Source organism: Balaenoptera ricei, chromosome 14, assembly GCF_028023285.1.
Source record: "Balaenoptera ricei isolate mBalRic1 chromosome 14, mBalRic1.hap2, whole genome shotgun sequence".
NCBI classification, from domain to species: Eukaryota; Metazoa; Chordata; class Mammalia; order Artiodactyla; family Balaenopteridae; genus Balaenoptera; species Balaenoptera ricei.
The window spans coordinates 66,295,254-66,322,589 of NC_082652.1; the positions used below are offsets into that span (position 1 = coordinate 66,295,254).

General features: G+C 41.4%; 1 protein-coding gene across 2 annotated transcripts in view; it reads right to left on the reverse strand.

Annotated features, from left to right (window-relative positions):
- The window catches only part of EPG5 (ectopic P-granules 5 autophagy tethering factor), a 137,225-nt gene that overhangs the window by 53,943 nt on the left and 55,946 nt on the right, over positions 1-27,336 (reverse strand). For both annotated transcript variants that reach the window (XM_059895727.1, XM_059895728.1), the window contains exons 17-27: positions 26,736-26,876; positions 19,350-19,494; positions 18,923-19,120; positions 18,424-18,534; positions 17,115-17,237; positions 15,905-16,071; positions 14,863-15,084; positions 12,921-13,044; positions 7,644-7,788; positions 4,909-5,080; positions 3,615-3,777 (exon numbers count right to left, since the gene is read on the reverse strand). In XM_059895727.1, coding sequence (XP_059751710.1) covers positions 3,615-3,777; positions 4,909-5,080; positions 7,644-7,788; positions 12,921-13,044; positions 14,863-15,084; positions 15,905-16,071; positions 17,115-17,237; positions 18,424-18,534; positions 18,923-19,120; positions 19,350-19,494; positions 26,736-26,876 — 1,711 coding nt within the window. The remainder of the gene's footprint in view (positions 1-3,614; positions 3,778-4,908; positions 5,081-7,643; positions 7,789-12,920; positions 13,045-14,862; positions 15,085-15,904; positions 16,072-17,114; positions 17,238-18,423; positions 18,535-18,922; positions 19,121-19,349; positions 19,495-26,735; positions 26,877-27,336) is intronic.

The window sequence follows — 27,336 nt, forward strand, 5'->3', positions numbered from 1 at the left end:
TGTGTTTAAAAAGATGAATGGTGAAAAATGAACTAGATAGAGAGAAAGACTATGGACAGGAAGGCTGCTGTATTAGTTCAGGGGAGAAGAGATGTGGGCCGACCATAGGGCAATGGCAATACAAACAGAGAAAGGCATACATTTAAAGCCATTTCAAAGGCAGAACCAATATGACTTGGAAAGCAACTAGATAGGAAGTATAGGGGTGGGGGTGGGGGGGGATGTGGATACTGATGCCTCGGTCTCCATCTTGGGAGCCCAGGTAAGTGGAATTACAGAAAAAACAGGTTTGACAGGTAAAGATGAGATTAGTTTAGGACCTAAGGAGTTTGAGGTATCTATGGGACATTCATAGAACGTTAAGTAAGCAAGAAGAAGTCTAGACCTAGAACTCAAGAGAGAAATCTGGACTAGACAAACAGAACAGGAGTCATCAACATATGGACTGACCCTTCGGGGGTCATGGACTGTTGAGGATCGACTGAATCTATGAACTCTCCAGGAAAAAAAAAATTTCTATACACTTTCAGGGTCTTCTCTGGCCCACTAAAGACCCTTCCCAAACCCCAGATTAAGAACTCCAGCACAGACAAAAGGAAAAAGCAGCTGGTATCACAGTGAAGAAGGGAATCAGGAGTAGAACCAAGCACAACCAGCAATCCAAGCGTTGAGGAACCCTGGAGGAAACTGAGAAGTGGCTAGAGATCCGAGGAATCTAGAAGAGGCCTCATGATGTTCAGCATCACCAGATGATAGAATGATGTCAAACAGGATCAACACTACTAATCACAACCACGAGGTGGTCACTGGACGCCTGTATATGGAGGGGCTACAGTTTTACATTGTAAGAATAACACAATCTACCTTCTTCAGGAATACTCTCTCCCAGTGACAGTTTCTTGATGAGCCATAAACACTCAGAACTCACCTTCCCTACCCCTGACAAACACCTCTCTTCCTACAAACTAAAGTCATCCATTTGTGTAATGGACAGCATTAGACTCAAGTACAATATTTAACAAAAAATCAGAGCAAACCTAACTGACTTGCTTAGATAATGCCCAAGCTTCACGGCAGCTAGAGTTTTAACTTTCCTCCACTTTGCTCTTAGCCATTAATGAGTAGCAAAAAAAAAGTTTATCTTCAGTTCCTAGAAGTATCAACCAGTAAATACTGCCCAGGACAGCTGGAATTAGCAATTACTGTATAATTTTCCAAAGAAATCCTATTTAAGTCTCAGACTACGAAAGTTGCTTGCTGTCTTTACATTTTTAATTCCCCTGGCACATCTGCATCATCAGGCAAAATAATGGCTGGAGTAGTACTGTTGATACCGATACTTCTAGGAGCCATCAGTGGGAGTTCCCAAGCTTCTGGATTTTCCAAATGATGGGACTTCCCAAACTGAAAGTCAGGGCACTGGGCAACAAGTAAGGCCAGCAGAAAATTAAAATGTGCTTTAAGAAAACTTGGATATTTCTAATGAGGTTATGGCCACAAAACACAGTTATTTTTCAAATTCTTTAAGCTTCTATAAAATCTCCTCTATTTTTGCTGTCTGTCCTTTCTTGTTTTTTTACTTCTTCCTTCAAGCAATCTTAGCATCTACCAATTTTTCTTTTGAAAAGTATTTTTTGTGTTGTCTGTAAAAGCAAAATCTAAGGCATATTCATTTTAATCCCTATCATAGATCATCTTCTTTCTGATCTCCTTCCAATCAAAATTATTTTGAAGGTATTTTAGAAAAGGTGTACCTTTTTATTTCAGAATTAACAAACTAAAGGTTATAAAAGAAATTTGAATTCAAGGGTTCAGATAAATCAAGACTATAATCCCTTTTTCTGAAAAGGAAAAAAGACAGGTCACTGGTAGGCTTAGAATTAAAGCTCCCAGGTCTGCCTAATGGTATTTTCCACCGCCAAGACCCTGCAATTTAATAGGAGGTCAAGCAATCAGACCTGTTCTTTGGCTGGGACAGCAAATATTTACAACTCTTCAAACAGTAAGCTATTAGCCAGAATTGGAAAGACATTTCTTTGTACTTATCTCAGTAGTCCCTTAAAAAAAGGCATTTTAGGAGAATTCCCTTCTCTATATAGAATTAACAGCCTGACAAAGATATGTAATTTCAAAATATGGAAAAATACCATATTTGTAAAAACACAGATTGGTAATAAAATGTCCCTTTTTTATTATAACTGGATACATTTTCAGCCTTTTTCCCACCAACTCAAACTCCACCCTCAGCTGGCAAACTTTTCTTCCGGTTTTATTATTTTAGCAAGTGATCCTCCTTAAACACCTCTACCTTAGTCTTGCTAAAGCATTAGCAACTGGGGGAATAAAAACACACCAAAAGAAAATTAACTTCATAAGGTACCTGGCCAAAGATATTATCTCAGTATTTAGGAATCTCACATTCCAGGCCAAATTTCTTAATAGAGGCATACAACTATGTTGAAAAAAATTAGAAATGAATTTTGAAGGTAATAAAAAATATGAGTATAAAAAATTATTTCAAAGAAGACATTTTAAGAAAACAGTCTCCTAGAAGAAACTGATGAAAAATACATTAGAACTGTTAAGATATGGACTGGCACAAAAAGAAGGGAAATTTTTGAAAGACAACCAAGAGTCAGTAAAATAAATACCCCAATTTGTAAAAGCTAACAAAAAAAGAGGAGCTATTTTTGTGCAAGTGTAGTCAAGGAGCAGGTAGCGCCTGTCTCCAAGCATTTCTTTCCCAGCTCACGGAATACTGAATTCACTTGCAGAAAGAGTACCGTGCAGTGACTAAGGAGCATGCACTCTGCAGCTGGAATGCCTGGGCCTTCCTGGTTTTGCCACTCACTGGCAGCGTCACCTTGGATATGTAACTTAACCTCTCTATGCCTCTATTTCTTCACTTGGAAAACACAGACAATAAAGATACCCACCTTACAGTATTGTGGTGAGGATAAAACAAGTTCTGTAAAGTGTTTAGACTCTACCTGGCATAAAGTGAGTGCTATGACATACTGGCTAAGGCTAACCTTCCATTCTGAAGTCCTTACGATGCCATAGACCCAACTTTGGCCTGTTAGCAAGCTCCACCCAACTGATCTGCTTTTCGCACGTGCCTCCCACCTTTGTCTTCAGTGGCTCCCCACTACCCGCAGCATTCAGCCAGAGCCCCCACGTGATGATCCTTTCCAATGTGAGTTCCAACCTTTCCAACATGAATCACGCCCCCCAAAAAAACAACCGAAACAGATCGATTGAGCCACTGGCCCCTAGGTGAAGTCATGGTGACCCCGTTCCCGCATTCCTTCTAACTGAATCCAAACTATCATCACCAAAATCTTTTAACACTAGTTTGAGCCCCTCTCTCCAAGAATCATCTCAATTATTCCCCTTTTCTTTTCATTTCTATCTTGACTATCTGTCTTACAAGACTCATCAGCACTTATGGAAATAAGTGATTACCTTTGTGTGTATCTTCACTCTCCCCAAAACTATTAAATGTTTTGGGACATGGATGATGTACTAAATACTTCTTTCAGTCTTTCTCAATGATATGCCAATATTAGGGACGCAAATGCAATTCTCTGAATTATGAAGAGACTTAATCTTACCTGAACTGTTACAACTCCTGCTCCTTGGCACTTCTTGCCACTACTGCCTCTACACTCCAAATGTAGCGTGGTCTGTTCTTCTCGATTAACATACTGCTTGGGCATTGTGTCCAACAGCTCACTGTCCAGCACAACCTGCTGAGATTCCCGAAGAGCTGCAGTTCTGAAAAACATCATCGGTAGGTTAAAAAAAAAAAAAGTCTTAGGAAAGATTTAATGATAAGTGATAAAGGCTTCCAGTCACCCCCAGCCTGCATTAGAGAACGATAAGGCACAAGAATTCCACAGTAACAAAAAACCAAAGGTGTGTGTGCCAAGACTTACCCAAACCCTCTCCCTGGCAGTCAGAGAGTTAAAAAAGGAAGGAAAAGTAAGACAACTTTTTAGCCAGAAACAAAGCTCCATTTAGAATCTGTGTTATATCAACAATGTTTTTTTAAATGAACCCTTAAATGCAGAAGAACAAATGAGAATTCCATCCTGATTTAATCATCCTAAAGGGGGACCTTATTTGTAAGTATCAGTGACTTTTTAGATATTAGCAATTCAAACTGAGATGTGGAAGACATGGAAAGCTAGTTGTTTACATGGGTGTCAACACTGTTTTAACTGTATTGATTATTACGGTGATGTGCAGGCGGCCTGTGTGGTGCATGTGCAAACAACACACATACAATACATGACTAAACCAAAGACAACCAAGGGATAAAGGGCCAATAAGAGATTGATTCCCATGGGCTTTGCGAAGATAAACTCTTTCACTTTATAAATAAAACAGACTCTACACGCACTCCTCCTCACAGGATCACAAGCTACAATCAAAACCTTATACAGGTGATCATTCTGTATCCACTGTGAACTCAAAATACTAAAATGACTTTCCCACACTTCGATCAAGCATCTGTGTCAATTTTTAAAAGAATATGGGGAGTAAGAGAGCAAAGCAGTGACAAAAGAGAGTAAATCTCATTTCATTCCCTTTTAACACCATCTTTCCAGTATCAGAAGATTTCCTCAGGAAAAGCGTAAGAAAAAAATTTAGCTGGCACTGCTGACACTTGGAAATGCCACAAGAAACTGTACAATTTATATAGGCCATGAAAGCACCATGTAATGTCCACATGAAATTAAAAGACTTGTCACAACTTGGTTAACTAAGGTAACCATCTGAGCCAGTCTGGTCAAATTACCCTGGTGGTGAGAAGGCTAATGAAGAAGCTCTCCTAGGTGCTACTCATCAGGCTGTCAAAGCAGCAAGCACAGAAGCATGAGCCTGGAGGGCTTGTGGCCTCACCTGGCCTGCTGCCGCAGCAGATTCAGGTCTGTGCGTACCAGCTGGATGGCGTCCTTCTGACTCAGGATCGAGGCTGAGGAAATAACTGGCACAGGAGGCCTCATTGGCTGCAGAACAAGGGGAGGTTGGGGGTCCTCGTGCTTCCGCAGGTTACTTAAAACCCTTTCTTTAGCTGAAAAAAAAATTAAGTCATATTTACTGAATAATGGCCACTACTAGGTCATAATGTACTACAAAACTAATCTGTTACCTTCATAAAGAATGTTAGAGATCTGAAGAATAGTTGTTTAAATCACCAGAGGCCTAAATGAATAAAATTATCTTTTGTTCCTTGCCAGTTCTGAGGGATCACCCACCAGCCTAATGATACTCTACCAGGAGCTGGGAGCTCAGGAGCATGTGATATGATTAAATAGAATTCTTATCCTCAGAAAGTCTTGATGATAGTCAAAGACCTACTGCTCACAATCTTAAATTATCACCCTAGACAGCTTTGCATAACATGCTAAGGTGTTTGGACTTGACACTACTGTAAAAGGGATCTACTGAATAACTCTAAGCAAGCTTTAGAAAGATGGTAGCTATCATCTGGACAGTGGACTGGGGAAATGGGGCAGGTAGCCCAGCTAAGAGTTTAATGCAATCATCCAAATAAACTTCATAGGAATAGGAGAAAGAGGAATGGGCATTATGGAATGAAGCTGAGTAAAAAGTCCTGCATTAGGCCAAGGTTTGAACAGGAGGGTGCAGAGTAGTAGAGTTAAAATAAATGAAGACATGGGCATGAACTCCTACAGAACTTATATTTATGTAGTCATACAGTCATTCATTCATTCATTTGTTCATTCACTCAAAAACTGATTTACGAGTCCAAATAAGAAATCATGTACCATATAAGAAAAATAAAGGTAAAAAACGGTAAATCTGTACCATGCAACTTTGCACTAGATTTCACATGATCTCATACTGGTCAATCCAACTTAAATGTTTATATTTCTACACTTAGTACACAGCTGAATACACAGTAGGTGTCCAATAAATTCCTATCTTCCCTTCCTTTCTTTTCACTACACTATCCACATACCACACAGCTCATAGGGACTGAAGAACATGAAGAAAAATGCTGCCATGTAAGATAGCAGAGGTCGGGAGAGGTCAAGGGAATTTCAAGTCAGTAAGTCAACAAAGTACTTAAGGGACTACTCTGAATTTCCGATTTCATTCCAGATATAGCATTCAATTTTCTATTCTTGTTAAGAAAAATTAAAGAAAACTTAATAGCCATGACTTTACTTGGCATAAGAAAACTTGTATTGTTTGTAATCCAAACAGATGGAATTTAACATTCCAAACAGGTCAAGTCCAGGACCGTCCCTTATAGCTGGGGTTTTTCCACTAGAACTACCACTCTATGCACAGAATGTAACAAAGCTGGATATTCACCATGGGGTAAGACTCCTGACTATGTTCAAGTTTCTTTCAAGCAACATTAGGTCATGACTCTAAAGGAAAATGGGGGTGGGGGAGGTGGGGAGGGTCTTTTTCTAACCCAATATAACTTATTACGAAAGAAAAAGCAAGGGTGGTACTTTAAATACAAAACAAAAGACAGAAAAAACCTTAATTCAGAGCATATTTAACTATAATCACAACTCTGGACCACAACTGACAAAAAGTTACAAAGCCAACAAATTTAAGAAAAAGAAGTTGGTGTCGTAAGTATACAATAACCTATGAAGAGCTGCTGAAATTTTTCCTACAATCACAATCACAAGTTCCATCGTTTGATATAATCATCATCTAACCTGCTCTCATCTGAGAAAAACCTGAAACTAATTATTTAAAAATCTAGGCTTTAATTTTATTTAGAACTGCAACCTGTAGTGATCTCCAGAAACAAGACAAGTGGTGAAGAGCAGGGTCTCTGAAGCCTGCTCTTCAAAGCCCCAGCTTTGTGACTTCAGAAAGTTACCTAATCACCATACACTTCAGGTTCCTTATCGGCTCAAGGCAAACCCCAAATAATTAAATTCTAGCTTTTACTTTACATGTTGTAAGTCAATTAAAATGTCTTTTTAAAGCATCATGGAGAAAATGAACCACAAGCTACCTTATCACTTTTCCAATACCAATTTACAGGAAATACAGGGGACAGAAAAACATATTAAACTATACCACAAAGGTATAATTAGCAACATCCAGACGGGGGAAACTCCATGGCAAGGGTCATGCCTCAGTGTGGCCAATGAGATGTAACTGGAAAGTCTATGAGCAGCTTCCTGAAAGAGTCCTTAAAAGAGGGAGACTTCCCTACCCGCTGAATGGAAGGCAAATGTGACAGCTTAAGCTTAAGCAGCCACCTTGAACCATAAGTGGATGCCAGATGTGAACACAGTGAGACAGCAAGATAGGAGGAGCACGGGTCCTTGAAGGCTTTCAGGCCATAAAGCTACTGCTCTGAACTGCCTGCCTCCAGACTTCTTTTACATGGAAAAAAAATCCCTATCTTATTTAAGTCCTCACTGTTCTTGGAATTTCTCTCATTCAAAGCATAACCTAACCCCAAGTGGTTAACAAGTTAACAATGAACTCCTAAAAAAGCAGTTCTCACTGAGGGGTACACTTTGTGAACCTTAACCCTCAGTGGCTCTGATTCACTCACTCACCCATTCATTCACTCATTCATTCACTCACTCATTCATTCAAAGGGTCTGATGCTCACTCACACAACTCACCCAACAAAGGATCAGTGAAGTCCAGCGGCACTGACGAACTGCAGGGTGTAGAATGGGACTCAAGCTTGGCCTGCATCCACAGACTAATGGTTTCCTGAAACTCATAATGTATGCGCTCCATGTTCAAATACTCCATCCACAGGTCCTAAAATGGAACCACAGGACTTTAACTTTCAGAGATGAATCACATATTCACATATAAAACTGTATATTTAACTTTAGAGTGAACCCATAAGTTTCAACATGAGGTGGTCCACTCCAAGTTCTCCAAGCATTAGGATAAATCGCATTTAAAATGGGCACTCTAGGGAATTCCCTGGCAGTACAGTGGTTAGGACTTGGCACTTGAACTGCCTAGGGCCCGGGTTCAATCCCTGGTCAGGGAACTAAGATCCTGCAAGCCGTGTGGTGTGGCCAAATAAATAAATTAAAAAATTAAATGTCTAACAACCTTAGGAATCTCAAAACCTTTTGATTGCGTACCATGACTGGAAAAAATTATTGCAACAGCCTCACTAAATGTATATTTATAAATTACATACATATACTACTGAACTAATATAAGACATAGGTAAAAAAAACAAAAACAAATTTTAAAGAGATAAAAAATAAATATATTGAAAATAATTGGATCTGGATTATATCAAGCCCTAGGTCCCAATACCAACTTACAGGAAATACAGGGGACAGAAAAACATATTAAACTACACCACAAACATATAATCAGCAAAATCCAAACTGTGGGGAAGCTCTATGGACAAACTACCCAGTTTCTTCAACAAATAAATTGCACTTTAAAAAAAAGGATAAGGGGAGGACCTATAGATTTAAACAGATTAATAAGAACTATCAACCAATTACAAAATGCAGACTCTGATTCAAACAAACTGTAAAAGTAAATAAAAACAAAACTTTGAGGACATTTGTAAGAGCACTGGAAATTTGAACACTGTCTAGATATTTGATATTAAGAAATTACTGTTAATATATTTCAAATGTAAATGCTCTTGGATTATGCTATTATTTTTTTTTAATAAATTTATTTATTTATTTATTTTTGGCTCTGTTGGGTCTTCGTTGCTGTGCGTGGGCTTTCTCTAGCTGCAGTGAGTGGGGGCTACTCTTCGTTGCGGTGTGTGGGCTTCTCATTGTCATGGCTTCTCTTGTTGCGGAGCACGGGCTCTAGGCGCTCAGGCTTCAGTAGTTGTGGCACGTGGGCTCAGTAGTTGTGGCTTGCAGGCTCCAGAGCTCAGGCTCAGTAGTTGTGGCACAAGGGCTTAGTTGCTCCGCAGCATGTGGGATCTTGCCCAGCCAGGGCTTGAACCTGTGTCCCTTGCACTGGCAGGCAGATTCTTAACCACTGCGCCACCAGGGATGCCCTGTTATTTTTTTTAATCTTCGTCTTTTAAAATACGTATCAAATGCCCTCTAGGATTAGCTCCAACATGGTGGTGGGACTGGATTGGCTATAGGTGAAACTAGACACATGATACATACAGGCAGAGGGAGAAGGGCATGTCTATTATACTATTCTATTTTTCTGTATGATTGAATTTTTCATTACAAAAGGTAAAATAAATAAGTAAATAGATATGATTGACCAAAAATAATAGAAACAGAAATTCCAGTATTTTCCTCCCACTCTCCAGTGAGCTGTCTTGCATATTTTGCATATTTGTCTTGCATAAAATATATGTCTGACATATACTTCACTCTGGTGATGACTACATATTAGAATGGTGGACTGCCATTAGTAAAAAAGAAAGTCAACTATCAATGAACACCAAAAACTACTTCAAACAGTAATAGCTGATGAGCAGATATGGACTGTGGTTTTGTGGACGATGGTTTTCTTTTTTTTTCTGATTTTGAGTGTTCTAAAGGATACCTATAAATGTAAAAATGTTTCAGGCTTCTCAGTTAGCACACTCCCATGAAGTCCTAAATCGTTATTTCCAAACCAATCATGGCACAAGGCATTCCAGACTCAGAGAAGGAACTCCAAAGTCATCCTGATCACAAGCCTGGATCTTGGACGCACCAAACAGTTTGAGGTGCTGTACCAGACGCTCCTACTGTGTATACACATCTCCTTTAATTGGGGTCTGGATGTCACTTTCTCCACCTCTGTGCTAACGTACTGTTGGCAGAGGCTAACAATTAGAAAAGAATACAGAGAATTAACAATGGGTAAGCAGAGATGTTTCAGAAACCACTAAAAGACAGAATAACTCTGAACCTGAATTACTGATTCAAAATACGAGCTATAAAATTAAAAGGCCAGCAGAAACTAACACAACATTGTAAAACAACTATACTCCAATAAGAAAAATTTTTTAATAAATAAATAAAAATTTTTAAAAAATCAAATGGCAAGCAAAGACTTAAAAAAAAAAAGAAAGCAATTAACCGTGTAGATGCTGGGGAACCAAGATAAATATCAGAGAACCAAGAAAGCTATGATTAATTTTTTAAAACACTGACCAAGTACCTACTACATGCAAATTCTCAGATAAGGCTTTGGGTTGTGGAGTATAAAGAAGAGATGAGTATGGACCTGCACTCAGAAGATTTCAGGATACCATGACCATTTGTGTATTTTTCCTATTTCTCTGGCCCTGTATTCTCAGCCTTATTTCTCTGTGCCTTTCAATGTTACTTCTCAGTTCCATCTTCAGTCCTCTTCTTAATCCAAATACTCTATTACCATTACACCCACATTTCCTACACTACCCCATTCCTGAACTCTAGACCTGTATATCCCCTCCCCACCAACTCTTTAATAAGAGCTCTCCTTGAAGCCCCTCAGGCACTTCCTCTTCCAGTACTGTAAACAGCAGCTGCCCAAGCTACGAATTTGGAAGTCCTTGTACTACCTGATCTGCCCTACAACTGTATCAATCCTAATCTAAAAATACTATTGATTTTACTAATTCTTCTTCAATATATATATATATTTTTTAAACATCTTTATTGAAGTATAATTGCCTTACAATGGTGTGTTAGCTTCTGCTTTATAACAAAGTGTATCAGTTATACATATACAATATGTTCCCATATCTCTTCCCTCTTGCATCTCCCTCCCTCCCACCTTCCCCATCCCACCCCTCTAGGTGGTCACAAAGCACCGAGCTGATCTCCCTGTGCTATGCGGCTGCTTCCCACTAGCTATCTATTTTACATTTGGTAGTGTATATATGTCCATGACACTCTCTCACCCTGTCACATCTCACCCCACCCCCTCCCCATATCCTCAAGTCCATTCTCTAGTAGGTCTGTGTCTTTATTCCCGTCTTGCCACTAGGTTCTTCATGGCCTTTTTTTTTTTTTTTTTCCTTAGATTCCGTATATATGTGTTAGCATACTGTATTTGTTTTTCTCTTTCTGACTTACTTCACTCTGTATGACAGACTCTAACTCCATCCACCTCATTACAAATACCTCCATTTCATTTCTTTTTATGGCTGAGTAATATTCCATTGTATATATGTGCCACATCTTCTTTATCCATTCATCTGTCGATGGACATTTAGGTTGCTTCCATGTCCTGGCTATTGTAAATAGAGCTGCAATGAACATTTTGGTACATGACTCTTTTTGAACTATGGTTTTCTCAGGGTATATGCCCAGTAGTGGGATTGCTGGGTCGTATGGTAGTTCTATTTGTAGTTTTTTAAGGAACCTCCATACTGTTCTCCATAGTGGCTGTATCAATTTACATTCCCACCAACAGTGCAAGAGTGTTCCCTTTCCTCCACACCCTCTCCAGCATTTATTGTTTCTAGATTTTTTGATGATGGCCATTCTGACCGGTGTGAGATGATATCTCATTGTAGTTTTGATTTGCATTTCTCTAATGATTAATGATGTTGAGCATTCTTTCATGTGTCTGTTGGCAATCTGTATATCTTCTTTGGAGAAATGTCTATTTAGGTCTTCTGCCCATTTTTGGATTGGGTTGTTCGTTTTTTTGTTATTGAGCTGCATGAGCTCAATATATTTTTAATTCATCCATTTATTTAACTACTCCTGCTATTTCAATAGCTCTTCAAACAAAGACTTTGGAAAAAGACATCCTGCTGGTAACGTCCTCTCTGCCACTCCGCATCACCATATCTTCCTTTCAACCTGAGAACTCCCATTTGTCCTTTAGGGCTCAGTTCAAAGGTCACACTCCAGCCTCAGTCTGAATCATGTGCCATTTGTGCATGTTTCCACAGCACCCTGTGCATTCCACCCCCACAGTCTTCATCACCGGATGAAATAATTATTTAGTCCCCCATTTGACAGTAAGCACCTTAAAGGCAGAGACTGCATCAAGTTTCTTTTCATCTTTGGTATTAGATGCCTGACACCTTAAAGGCATTCAATAGATACTCACAGAAGGAAGGGAAGGAAAGAAGAAAGAAGAAAAGAGAGGAAGGAAAGACAAAGAACACAGAAGAAAGTGAACAACACCTACTAGAGATGAAATAGTATATACAGTGTGGAAGCAACTATGTTTAAAGACCCAAATTGAAGTCTCTCAAGTCTTAGAGGATCCTAAATCCCATCCAATGTTGGGGGACAATGCCCAGTAGAGTTCAACCCCTAGAAAAAAGAAACTGGAACAGGAGAGATATGCCTACACACACACACCTACATACATACACACACACACACACACACACACACACACTCACACAAATGATAGCTACAGAAGCTTAGAGAAAACTCAGAAGTTTTGGCCTAAAAAAGACCACAGACATCTTTGCTTGGGTACTAGGGAGAGAACAAATTAGGATATGTGAAGACTAGAATTGAGTATCTCCAAAAGGGCAACCAAAACTGTGATAGCTACAAGTAAGTCATCTCCAAAGGCAAACAAAGGTGAACTCCCTATCTCCATGCTACTAACTTGCTATACAACGTATGAATCTTAACAATCTTAACAAATTCTTACACAGTTTTATGGGAGTAGAGATGACTGCTTAAAAGTGTTCAGCTGCTGATGATTTAAAACAAGGAAGAATACAGTCAGAGAAAGGCTGTGTTTATGAGGCTGTAGAAGGTCCCAGAATGAGCTTCAAGCCTTCAGGTGAGGCCATAGTGGGGTCAGAGATTCAAAAGGAAATAATCCTACAAAAAAATCACTTATATATTGACAAAACCACAAGAACAATGACCATCCCAGTGACCCGATTTCCGTATCAACAAGGGGTTTTACCATTAGGTTATAAAAGTGACCAATTCAAATTACAGTTAGATATGCTAAGAGAGACATTGCCATAGTTTTACCTGCTGATTCTGCATCACTTTTGCTAGCCTGTGAATATCATAATGCTTTGGCAGAGAAGGGATATACGTATCTCCTTTTTGAAAATTCTCATCTTCTAGCCATAATACATATACATTGAAGAGCCTAAAAGAAAAAAACATAATTACATAAAATACAAAAAGATGTGCAGGCAAACGAAGTTTCTTATACCTCTAGGAGCACTGGCACTAAAAGATAAAAGTTTGGAAGCACATAACACAGAAAATGTTTCCAACCACCACACTCCCAAGAAGGGCCAGCAAGGGAGAAAGGTCACAAATCATTTACATACGATGCAATAATTGCTAAAACAAGAGGAGTGAAGAAAGGGCTCTGTGAACTCTATTACTAAAGAGGGTTAAATACAGTACACAGAAAAAAATAACTGGAGAAGGTGACTTTAACACAGACCAAGGATCTGAATTTCAAGCTTTTCTTTCCTGGACAATCAGTCACAGTGAGCCTTGGTGCTTGGAAAAGTTTAGATAGCATTCAAATAAACACCTTTTCTGTCTTTCAGAGAAAATATTAAAAGCCATTTTAAACTTATGCATTGGAAGAACCTGCCAGCTTTAGGCTCCATGACAATCCCTTGCCTCCAAGAATCACAAATAGAACCCATAGCATGTATGCACCCTGTTCCCATGAAGAAGGAACAGAAGAAAGCTAAAAACAGGAAAAAAAAAAATTCTCTATTTTCCAGTAAAAACTTTTTTAAAAATTTAATGATGCTTCCTTTGTTTTTATTTTGTTTTGTTTTTACAAGGAAGACAGTCCATTTAGCTCAGATCACTGGTATTTTAAGCAGTTGTTTGCAGCAACAGGTACCAGAGTAGTCTACAGCACACAAATTACAAACAAAGTACCAGGTGGGGACCAGGAGGTGTGGCTGGACTTTTCTCAATAAAGTGGAAAAATACCGCCTTTACCCTGGCAGCAGTCTATGTAGGAAGAGACCCAGGGACAGAGCTTTGAGGCTCTTAAACAGGAGAGGCTGGGACGGAGCTCTCTTCCAGCTTGACTGGGTTATATGTCTACTTCACAACATGCCAAAGGAGGGCAAAAGGGAACATCAAAGACTTTCTTAGCTGATCTAAACGTTCAAAGATAAAGCCTTCCCAATGGTTAAGCCCAGCTAAAAATACATTTTCCTTCAAGCAAGGAAGAGACAGGGAGAAATCATTCTGGAGGCTGAGAGAAGCCCTAAGGTTTTGAGGTCAATCAAGCCTGAAGCCTGAGTGCTGGATCGAAACACTGGGTTTCCTCACCGAGACATCTGTATTCACTTTGTATTCAGAGTTCATTATTAAGAGCCGTTTTTATTAAGTCTTATTTATAAGACTAATATCTCGTTTACATCAAGCTTACAAATGAAGGGTGAAAGAACAGTGTGAAAGCGACACACACTTACCTCAGAGTTCTTAACCTTTTAGGGGATGCAAATATTAAGCCTATTTTTAGAAGCAGTTTTGGAAGATTATGAATCCACCGCACCCCAGGTGGATCCCACAATCCCCTAGAGGGCCTATGAATCTCACTTAAAGAACCCTGCCTGGGTCGTTTATTTCTTTTAGAGAACTATCCTAGCAGGCTTTACTAGTTGTTAACCTGCTATTATCACTTCTTTGGGTTTGTTTCTGTTGTTAAATAAAGAAATAGAAGAGGTCACCAGCCCTCCGGTTTAAGAGCTTTCCCTCAGACTCCAGGCACTTCACAGAGGTACATCCAAATTGCTGATTCACTCTCATAAGAAACACAAAAGAGAAACATTACAGGATGCAAACCTATAGTCAAAACCACCTTCCATATTCAATCTAACAGGTTAAGAGAATAACATCCAGCAGCTGTAACACAAATCAAAGAGCCGGCACAAGTACCTGTGCTGCAAACAACAACATAAATGGCTAAATAGCCATGCCTCACCTCACGAGCTCCGTGTGCAGTTCTGGTGAAGTCAGGTAAGCAGGGGTGCCAGCCTGGGTCGCTGGCAGCCCTTCACTGCCCTCTGCTGGAACTCGGAGGGCCTTGCTCGCAGCATGGTGGAAGTCAGCCACCTCAGTCAGACGCCTCTTCATTTCTTTCAGCAAATTGATATGAGCAGGGCTTTGAAAAAACCTTCTTCCAATACAACCATCTATGGGTAGCCTTAAAAAATGCAAGCACAGATCACAACAGGATCAACACAAGATGCTCTTTCTATGTGACACAAAATTACAGTCTGTTAAGTCAGTTTATTAAATTAATACATACTATCTCTATCTCAATGGTTATAATGAGGCTCCAACAAGATGGCGCATATAAAAGCAGTTTTTAAAAGAACGAAATGCTATGCAAATTCAAGACACTGTCACCACTTAGAGGTACAGAAGAGATTAAAGATAGTCCCTTTTCTTAAAGAACTTGCAATCTGGTAGAAAACAGAAGTGCTGAAGAATCAACATCCATATGTTTCAAAGGGGTGAGTTAAGGGAGTGCAGGTGCACTAGACACAGAGCTGGAGCCAGACAGCGATGGTCAGTGACAGTGAGCAGCCACAGCTGGCCAGAGTCCCTTCACATCCAGCGGAAATGCTGGACTCCCCCCAGGCACCGCCTGGCCTTCGTCCACAGCTGCACTACCCATCACCAGTCCCCCGGAACAAGCTCCACCATGGCCACACAAGCAGCCTCAGCTTGGGACAGTCTCTCCCTTTGCAGCTCCAGAAGCTCTCTGCTTAACCTTGCAGGGTCCCAGGGTGTTGTCTTCACCAAACTGGGTATGGGGGGGTGGTAAAGAGAGAGCGGCCACAGGATACCCTGAACTCAGAAAAGGTCTAGTCTAATAGATGTGAAACAGGAAAGGAGGGAGGCTCCTAGCCAGAGATTGACTCTAACTCCCATGCCACTGTGTGAGAACACAGAGCTGCAGAGCAATGCAAAGGCAGGAACTGATTCACAGAAACTTACTACTACTCTGGGTACCATACCCATATTGCGGTCCTGGGCGGTGAAGATACAGGAGGAAGAACTTCTGCCAAATGAGTGGCAGAAGAGGATGGTCAGAAGGCGTGACGAGAGCCTGGTGGGCCCAACGATAAATCAGCAGCCTCTGGAGGGACGGGACGATGGGGAGTTTCAGCTGAGCCTGGGCTTTCTACAAAAGAGGCGGGCTTTGAGCAACCATGTAATGACCACAATTGCAAACAGTCACTTCCTAAGTGATTCAAATGAAATGCTGAACATGGTGTTTTTGAATCAATAAGAAAAAAGAAAAGTCATATAAACCTTACTTCTCCAACCCGCTAGCTAACACTTTAACCTTAGTAGCAAGACATGTAGGGCAGCTTTTTTTCAAGAATTTCACAGACCCCAGAATTGGACTGGGTCTTAAGCATCACCTAGTCTAATCTCATTTCCATGCCTTTCCATTCCTTTGCATGTAAAACACTATAGTGCAAGAATAATATAAAAGCCAAAGTAAATTTTATCAACCTCTTGAAAATTGAGATTTTTTTTTTTTTTTGGCCACGCCGCATGACATGTGGGATCTCAGTTCCGTGACGAGGGGTCGGACCTGCGCCCCCTGCATTGGAAGTGCAGAATCTTAACCACTGAACCACCAGGGAAGTCCCAAAAATTTAGATTTTAAATGGACGTTCGAGAATGATAAATCCCTTGACAGGCTCTGAAATCCAAAAGCAAAGTCTATACTATAGGACCTGAAAATAGAAAGTCTTTAATTCTAAAGCCTCATTCCAGTCTTTCTCACACTTTAGTTCGCCTAAGGATCAGCTAGGGAGTTTTTAAAAATAAATTCCTAAAAAAAAAAAAAAAAAAAAAAATAAATAAATAAATTCCTGATCCCACTCCAGACTCAGAATCCCAGAGGTTGGGGTCCAGGAATCCGATTTTTAACAAGCTCTCTAGGGGATTCTGCTGCTTTAAAACAAAGGCAATCCCCTTTATACATGCAATGAACACGGCCTCAAATTATTAGGTTGTGACTCTCAATGTTAAAAGAACCTTGGGAAGGAGGTATACACTTCAATTACACCATGTTAAGCATTAGTTTGGTTATTGTGCTTTCCAAACATTCACAACAAAAGAAAACACAGAAGTCCAAAAGCTACAGGTGAACCCATCAGCATCAAAGTGTCAACCACCTTCTACCACTCAAATGCAGAACGCTATTTGCACCTTTAGAGCTTGGTCAGGAGTAAATGCAGAGTTTGTAACCAATTCCCCTTCAACAACTCTTCGGAGCTGGGAGTCTTCTTCAAAGATGGATTCCATGTTCAGGACTGTCCATGCAAACCAGACCTACAATAACACCAGGTAAAGGTGAGGGGAATGAGCTACTAACTCAGACAGACAAAATACATCCTCACATTCCACAAATAAACATTACAGTTCCTAAAATTAACATAGTTTTTATACCTATTTCTACTCTTATCACAGATATAAATTTACATGAAATAGGCCACTGAAAACTGTTAAATTACTTTAGAAAGGTTACTTTAGTAAAAGATGTTTGTTTGCTCAACTTTAGTGGGCAGGTTCCGTATGCATGAGGGATAGGAAAGAGGGCCAGACGTGAGCTCTGCCCTTAAGAAGTTTTGCATTCGCCAGAGGAGACAAGACTAATATAAGTAACCAAAATGTAAAGTGAGAAGTGTGAGTCCTGAATCAGGGGTCGAGTGCTATGGGAAACCAGAGGAGGTAGGGTGGGATCAGAGAAGGTAAATATACCACAGAAGACTCTAGGCAGAGACTGGAGGGGAAGGCATGCCTGGTAAGAGGATCAGCTAAGCAAAAGATGGAAACTCCAGAGATGTATGCAGGTAACAGCATGGAGCGTGTTTCAGCTGGACCACGAGAGGTATGAGGAAGAGCAGGAGGTAAGTGCGTGATGCGAAGCTGAAGGATGTTACTACTAATTTAAGTGAGAAAACAGAGACATAATGGGACACACAAAGTCCTGAGAGGTGGTGATAATGATGAAAGTAATGCTGCGAATTAATGATAACGATGATAACTGTAACAGCCAACACCTAGCAAACACTGTTCTAAGCGCTTTACATGTAGGTGCGATCATTATTCCCATCTGACTGTTGAGGAAACTGAGGACAAAGAGGTTAGCCAGCTGCCCAAGGCACAGCGCTAGCAAATGGCAGAACCAAGGCTGAACCCCGGGTGGTCCGGCTCCAGCGTCCACGCTTAAACGCTCTGCCCTGCAGCTGGCCAGGTTCTGCAGTCAGGCAGTTGGAGTCTGACCCTGAGCCAGCCACTTGACTCCATGAAACCTCAGCGAACACCCCTGTGAGACAGGAATAGCAACAGCACAGGCTCAGCAGAGGGCTACTGTGAGGAGTCAATGAAAATGTGTTCCTATGCATAGAAAGTGTTAAAAGATGTTAGTTATCTTAGACTATTAGTAATGTAGGTAAGGAGGATAACAATACTAAAGTTCAAAAAGATAACAAATGGTCCACAGTGGGTTTCCTACCTGAGTGGGTGTGGCCAAGCCCTCCACAAAGGAAGGAGTGATGTTGCCTGCCACGATCCAGCTCACCAAAGAAGAGAGCAGACTCCGGTCACAGTGGTAGCCCAAAGCATTCTACACCAGGGGGAGCATGTGGAGCAGAGAGTGGAGGCTTTAAACAACACAATCAATGAGCTTTTCAAGAATATCAGCAATTACCTTACTACAATGGAAGATTCTGGTAAGACACAGATTTCAGTAATTAGTCCACCAGCAGTTACAATCCCAGGCTGCGCATTACAGCCAAATGTAACGAGCAGCGCTCCTCCTGGGGTGTCCTTCCTTTGGCTTTATGAGGATCTGCACTTAGCAGACTACGGTTACTGGATAAGACACTGTTAAGGCAGAGCTTTAAAAAGGCAGTGGCCACAGAGCAGTACTGAGAAGGGTGCATGTGGGGGAACCTCCTTAGAAGACTACTATCTAGCTGACGACTGAAAGATAAATTCTCTAACAGGTTTACCTTATGTTGCTGGTAGAGCAATTTCTGCACACAGTCTTCCTGCATCAGCTGAAAAGCTGTTTTACACAAATGGTCCATGAGGAAGAGGATGGGTTGTTCTCGGTACCAAAGATGTTGGCTTATAAGAGCCTGAACCCAGAACTCTAATACGGCAACCGGGCCCACTTCATTGAGCTGAGTGCTTACAGAGATGTGGGCCTGCGGAGAAAGGGCTCAGGTGACGTGAAAGGTAATAACCAGCCTCCCATTTTTAAAACACTAATAAAATAATACCTACCTCCACTGGAAAACCCAGATCTGTTGACCTTCTTGGTCAAAAGCACTGTGCCAAGTGCTTTGAAATGACCAACACATAGACATGTTAGCACAGGGGTGTTTGATTGGGAAGGCGGGGAAGGGTGTACTTAGGGGCTGACAGGGCCCTGACCTGGATCATGCTGTTGAGAAGCTTCACGTTGTCCCCATGGCTGGCTCCTGTCAGGTGCTGTGCCACCTTGTGGGTGACCTGCTGCGTGACACCCTGAGGGACACCGATGTCCAAGTGTAGGAACAGGAGGAGGTGTGACAGAAACCTGCCGAGCACATAGGACAACGCACTTTACCTTCCAATCGGAAGTCAACAGAATTTCCAGTGGCTAATTACTTAAGAGAAACAAAAAATACTGACGTGTCCCATTTTTAAACCAAAGCTCTATTTAGGGATTCTGATAAATCTTCAGGAATTTCAGAAGAATAAAGTTTTCCAGTTTGACGTGGGTTAAATCTACCCATGTAGTGAACAGACCTAAGACACACAAACCCGTGCAAGTTAAAGAGCATTAGAGGGAAAACACCCAAAGCGCTGCTCTATCCCCTCCCAACCCCCACTAACGAGAGTAGAGATGTCTACAGAATCACTCTGCAATCTTTCATGGGGTGTCAACTCCACATAAAGTGGCATATGGAACACTGCGGGGGGGTGGGGCACGGATACCACCACATTTAAGTCACGGACATGCCCTCGGTTCCCTGGGTGCACCAGGCTCCGTCCTCTCTCAGGGCCTTTGCCTCTGCTGGGTTTTCTGCCTGAAACACTTCCCCACATCTAACCTGGCAAACTCCTACTCATCCTTCCCATCTCATCTGCAATGTCCCTTCCTCAGAGACTTCCTGACCCCTCCCCCCCACCTAAAATACGTCTAACCCATTAACCTCCCTCATAGCACCATTGTTTTCCTTCGTGGCACTTAAAATTGGTAACTGCATCCTGAGGACGTGACCACTTCCTATGTGTCTGAGGGCAATGCCTGACCCTCCTGGCGCCCCATCGTACAGACGGAGGCAGCACAGAGGTTACTGCTGAGTGAGGGTGCTTCCCATTTCACAGGAGGTACAGCACAGGCCAAACTCCACTCTAGTAGAAAGGGAAAGCTATGACAGGAGAGGCGCAATGAAGCCCTGTAAGAGTTCAGAGGACAGAGCTAGCGCAGGCATTAGAGGGCAAAGGGAGAGACACAGAGGAGGAAACATCTGAAATGGAGCCTAGAAAGATTTACCTTTACTCAAAATTTAACAACTCCAGGGGCGGGGAAACAGCCCATTCAATCTAATTTTAAAATCTCTCAAAATCGCAAAAATCTAAAGACAATTTATTAAAATTGTTCCAGGCAGGCATCAAATTGCCTGTGTATCACTTAATCCTTACACTCAGCCTGTATGAGAAATGGCATTATCTCATCATACAAGTAAAGAAACCGAGGCTCTGAAAAGTGAAGGAACTCACCTGTGTTCACACTAGGAGAGCGATGGAGTGAGGACACAACTCAAGCCTGACCACCCTGAAAGCCATGCACCAACCAGAACACAAGTGGTCCCAGACTTGCTCAGGGCCACGAGTGCTAATTTTTCCAAAAAAGGTCCCTAGGCCCTAACCCATTCCTACTGAAGCAGACTCTCCAGGGAAGGAGCTGGGAACCCATACTTAATAAGCTCCCTCCCGTGATTCTCATCCCCAGGCAAGTCTGCGACACACTGTTTGAAATGACACACAATGGGAAAACTGTAATGTCCCCCTCATGCCTTTGGACGTACTACCTGTCCCCTGCCATACAGGCCTCCTCCACATCAGGCCTCACCTCCCCCTTCCTCGCTCTTCAAAAGGCTCCAGCCAGATGACCTCCTCCCGGCTCCCTGGACAGGTATTTTTCTTCCCACCTCTGTGCCTTCACTCAGCTCCTCCCCAACCTGGTCCTCTCCAGACCCTCCTCTCACCCCCTACGGATACTGAAAAAGCCCTGTCTTGCCATGTCCTCTCCACTGGCCCAACACCTACCTGCACTCCGAAGCTCAATTAGAAACGTACCTCTTGGGACTTCGCTGGTGGTACAGTGGTTAAGAATCCACCTGCCAATGCAGGGGACACGGGTTCAAGCCCTGGGCCGGGAAGATCCCACATGCCGCGGAGCAACTAAGTCCATGTGCCACAACTACTGAGCCTGTGCTCTAGAGCCCATGAGCCACAACTACTGAAGCCCACAAGCCACAACTACTGAAGCCCGCGTGCCTAGAGCCCGTGCTCCGCAACAAGAGAAGCCACCACAATGAGAAGCCCGCACACGACAACGAAGAGTAGCCCCCGCTCGCCACAACTAGAGAAAGCCCACGCGCAGCAATGAAGACCCAACGCAGCCAAATAAATAAATTTATTTTTTTAAAAAAAGAAGAAACCCACAAAGTCATATTTGTGGGTCATCTGTTGCTTCTGTTCACTGAGCATCCTCTGTCTCCCTTCTGCTAACACATCCTCTCATTAGGGGAACTGTCTTTCCTCCATGCTATAGAGTTGTGGCAGAGAGGGTCTCTCAATACAGAATCCCTATACACCTTCCTCTCAGGACTGGTCAATCCCACTGGTCAAGGTGACAGGCTCAGGGAGAGCACATGAGTAAGTCACACCAATCGGAATCATTATAAGGAACAAGGATAAAGAAAACCATCTGCCTTTCCCATGGGAAACTAGGATGATGCCTGGTTCTCTCTGTAGCCATGTACTTTCATTCCCCTGGAAAAAGTACACCTGCAAGAGAAGGTTTGAAAGAGAGAGAAGCAGGGCCAAGGGACCTGGGAGGGTAGATAAACAGAAAGGGAAATACTAACCCAGGGCCTCTCAGCTTTGCAACTACTGCCATGTTGGGACGGCTGATTCCTGGGAGAGGCTCTCCTGTGCACTGTGGGATGTTTAGCACTATCCCTGACTTCTGTGCACTAGATTTAAGTAGCAGCCCCCCTCAATCCCCCTATAACCCCCTCTCCCAACCACCTGCCCTACCTGCCCCACCCCACCAGGTTGTGACAACCAAAATGATCTCTAGACATTACCAAATGTCCCCTGAGGGTCAAAACCCCTCTAGTTGAGAACCACCACTTTAGAATGACCTGTTGTTATCAAGAGCCTTTTTCCCCAATCACATGAGCCAATACATTCCCTTCCTGGTAAAACAAGTGTACACTGAATTTTCATCATGTGCAATTAAGAATCTTGATTCATATCCATCCTTAATTCCTTCCCTCCCCAAGCAGCTATTTCTTTTACCCTAATTCCATATACTTTTACCATATACAGTTGACCCTTGAACCCACAGGGTTAGTGGTACTGACCCACCATGTAGTTGAAAATTCATGTATAACTTTTGACTCCCCCCAAAGCTTTACTAATAGCCTACTGTTGACCAGAAGCTTTACCAATAATATAAACTGTCGATTAACACATATTTTGTATGTTATATGTATGATATACTATATTCTTACCATAAAGTGAGCTAGAGAAAAGAAAATATTACGCAAATCATAAGGAAAATACATTTACAGTATTGTACTGTATCTATTGATACTGTAAGTTTACATCATCTGTTTACAAGATGAATCACCTGTCAGTACCTACATCAATATTGTCTTATATGTTATAAAACACTGTAGATGCTATACATGCTAACACTAGACATCAAAAACGAAAAGACGATGTGAAAAAGAAATTCATATTTATTTACAGGTAGAACAATTCCTGCATTGATAATGAAGAAGCAGCAATATGATTGCTTTATGGTAGCCTAGTATAATCAATACGATTGTTTCACAATCATCTAGCCTATATACTAATGAATGAATCGTTATAAAAATTTTGTGGCATAGAGTATGACAGTCATATTCATAATACAGTATTAGAAACACTGTTACATTTTTTAAAAAACCACTTACCTGTGATGACAGCCTGATACAGTTTCTCAATTACGAGAGAGGCATACTGTACAGTAGTATAATTCTTTGAAAGCAAAGTTATAAAACAGTAAGAAAAACACAGTATTAATTTTATATTAAATCTCTCTCACCTTATGCCTATGCAAGGATAGGCTATCCACTTCAATACCAGTCTGGCACAGCATGTGCTACATGATGAATACTTAGGTGATGATGATGATGATGACACAAAAACATCTCATACAGTCCTGGCCATACGGTTGTCAGATTTTCACACAAAGACACACATATACACAACAGGTAAGTTTATCAATTGTACAGCATAATGATCATTTATTATGCATTAAGTGGAAGTGGATCATCATAAAGGTCTTCATCCTCATTAGCGTCATGTTGAGTAGGCTGAGGGGGAAGAAGAGGGGTTGGTCTTGCTGTCTCAGGGTGGCAGAGCCGGAAGAGGTGGAGGAGGTGGAAGGGAAGGAGGAGAGGGAGGCACACCTAGTGTAACTTTATAGAAATATATCGAAATTTCTGACTTCTTTGCTTTTTCATTTCTCCAAAAATGTTTCTATACAGTATCAATTCTTCCCCCGTTTGCTTTAGTTTCAGTGCTCGCATCATAGAAGGGTCCATGTCATAAAAGAAATCAAAATCAGTCTTGAATAATCAGAACCTTCTGGCAGATTGTCTAATGTTAATGCTTTCTGGCACTGCTTCTTCTACGTCTTCTTCCTCATCATCTGGCACCGGTTCAGAAGCACTCACGTCAATCAAGTCATCTTCTGTTAACTCCTCTGGTGTGGTGACTATTAGTTCTTGAATTTCTCTAAGACCCAAATCTTGAAACCCTTCCCCCACTCCCAGCCCCAACTTCTTTGCCATATCTACCATCCCTTTCATGATTTCCTTGATTGGCTTTGTCATAAATCATGAAGTCATGCACATCTGGACACAGTTTTCTCCAGCAGGAATTTGTTTTGGGCTTGATGGCTTTCATGGTTTTCTATAACAACAATGGCACCTTCAATGGTATATTCCTTCCAGACTTTCAGGATGTTCTATCAGGGTTCTATTCCATAGTGCTGACAATCCTTTCCATAGAGTACCATGTACAATGAGCCTTAAAGGTCCTTATGACCCCCTGACCTAGAAACTGAATTAGAGACGTTGTCTGTGGGGGCAAAGAGACTGCTGTGACACCGTCGGTGTTGAACTCATGGGGTCTGTGTGGCCAGGGGTACTGTCCGATACCAAAAGAACTTTAAAAGGCAGTCCTGTACTGGCAAGGCACTTCTTGACTTCAAGGACAAACCATTGATGGAAACAATCAAAAAAAAAGGGTTCTCGCTGTCCAGGCCTTGTACAACCAAGAGACTGGCAGCTGGTGTTTATCTTTTCCCTTCAAGGCTGGGGGGTTAACAGCTTTACAGATAAGGGCAGTCCTAATCGTAAACCCAACTACATTTACACGAAACAGTACAGTTAGCCTATCCCTTCCTGCCTTCAATCCTGGTGCTTGCTTCTCTTCCTTGCTAATAAACGTCCTTTGTGGCATTTTTTTTCCCCAGAATAGGGCACTTTCATCTGCATTAAAAACCTGTTCCGGCATATATCCTTTCTCCTCGATGATTTTTGTAATGGCATCTGGGAACTCGTCTGCTGCCTCTTGGTCGACAGAAGCTGCTTCTCCTGTTATCTTGACATTTTTTAAGCCAAAGTTCTTTCTAAAATTATCAAACCATCCTATGCTGGCATTAAATTCTTCAGCTTTAGATCTTTCACCTTCCTTTTGCTTTAAGTTATCATATAATGACTTTGATTTTTCTCTAATCATATTAGGGTCTATAGGTATGACTTTCTTATAGCCATCTTGTGCTCCACACAAAAGCTACATTTTCAATATGAGATAAAAAGGTATTTCACAAAAAGTACAACATTTCAGAGCCTGCTGGTGTAGCTGCAGTGACAGCTTCATGAATTTCCTTTTCTTTTTTTTACAATGGTTCCTACTCTGGATTCATTTATCTTGAAATGACAGGAAGTGCAGCTGCAGACTTCAATCTATGGTACATATCAAGCAATTCAACTTTTACTTGTAATGTCATGACTTTTCTCTGCTTCTTGGGAGCACTTCCAGAATCATTAGAGGCACTTCATATGGGTCCTATGGTGTTACTTAAGGCACTAAACACAATGAAAATGACGCGAGAACCGCAAGAGGTCACTTTTTACTGTGATGCACAATTTACTGGAGAGACAAACCGCTCAGTCGGAGAAGATTAGCATCACAAAGCGTGTTAGGCGGATACTCAACACTTGAGCTCACCTTCATAGCAACAGGAGGTGGCTACAAAATTATTACAGTAGTACAGTATGCAGTTGTAATTTAATACTGCACCTTTACGTCTGTTTATATTTCTCTCAACCATGAATGGCATCATGCATGGTCTGTGTTTGTGTGTGTAAGTTTTGATAAATTTTAACTTTGTATAATAGATTTGTGTATATTTTATGGTAGTAGATGATAGAATAGACTAGTATCTACATTTATTTTATACATTCATGACATACTTTTTTCCTAATTTTTTTCAATATTTATAGGCTACATTAGTTCATTTATAGGCTACATTAGTTCATCTATGAGTTTTTTCAAATAGTCACAAATCTCCAAAAAATTTTCCAGTGTATTTATTAAAAAATATCCTCGTATGAGTGGACCTGCACAGTTCAAACCCGTGTGGTTCAAGGGTCAACTGTAATGCAAATGCAATCTATATCCCCTAGCATGGCCTTGCCAATATTTTGCTTCATAACTTTGTGATTACTTCAGAAGTCTTATTTTCTCCACAAGATTATCAATGTCTCATGTGATGAGCACCTTCCTGTGTATCTTCTGTTTATAATACTGCCCCATGCACACTGCAATTAAAAGCAACGTGTTTTGCTATTGCTACAACAGCAAAGCCATTTGCTGCTCAAGGTCAGAAGCACTATTCCCAGTTTCATGGAAACCACCACCCTTTTCAATACTAATAAGCTATAAGCAACCCAAAATTAAATGACAAAGGGAAGTATCTTTCATGACAATAAAACTAGAATCATTATTAGAGTCACTGTTCATCACTCTGCATTCTAAAATAGGCAGGACGTTTTCTGCCTCATAAAAAATACACTATTGAGGGCTTCCCTGGTGGCACAGTGGTTAGGAATCCGCCTGCCAATGCAGGGCACACGGGTTCGTGCCCCGGTCCGGGAAGATCCCACATGTCGTGGAGCGGCTAGGCCCGTGAGCCACAACTACTGAGCCTGCGCGTCTGGAGCCTGTGCTCCGCAACGGGAGAGGCCGCGACAGTGAGAGGCCCGCGCACCGCAATGAAGAGTGGCCCCCGCTCGCCGCAACTGGAGAAAGCCCTCACACAGAAACGAAGACCCAACACAGCCAAAACTAATAAATAATAAAAAAATTTAAAAATTTAAAAATTAAAAAAAAAATACACTATTGAAATATCATTCCCTATATTATACCTGAGAAACCAGAGAACATAGTCATTTTGTACTCGCTGGGCTGTTCTCCACTTACTGCTCATTCTTTAGAAGGTAATACTGGCAAGGGTAGAACAAAGGCAGAATCTTATCCAGGACATGGACCACTGTTTTCAAATGCCTCGACTGGACCAGAATTCCCAAGAGTGGGATGCCTTCTGCACAGAACTTCTCAATGCTATGGAAAAAGAAAAAGGCAATGAGCATATGAGGTAGCCAGTTCATAAACTGATGTTCTTCCAATGCACTATCAGTCTACACGCTACCCAGATTATCTCAGGTCTCCAACACATTTATGCATACCCAAACTTCACACAGAAATGCTAGAATCAGAACTCTAGAAGTACAAAGGAACTTAAAAGTTCATTTATATTATCATTTTATACGAAAGAAAGGTGAAGTATCATGGCCCAATTCACACAGTTTCCTGGTATAGGGTCAAATTGAGGACCCAGGTTTGCAAATTTCTAGTCCAGAGCCCTGGCCACTTCGCTTCTCAAATGGTGCTTCTTCTAAGAGTCACGGGGCTCTCATTGTCTACGTAGTCCCACAAGGTATTATAGCAAAGATTCAAAAATGAGCTCAATCTGTCTGTATAATCTGGCAGAATTTTTCTGAAATCAATGTGGCCTAGAAAT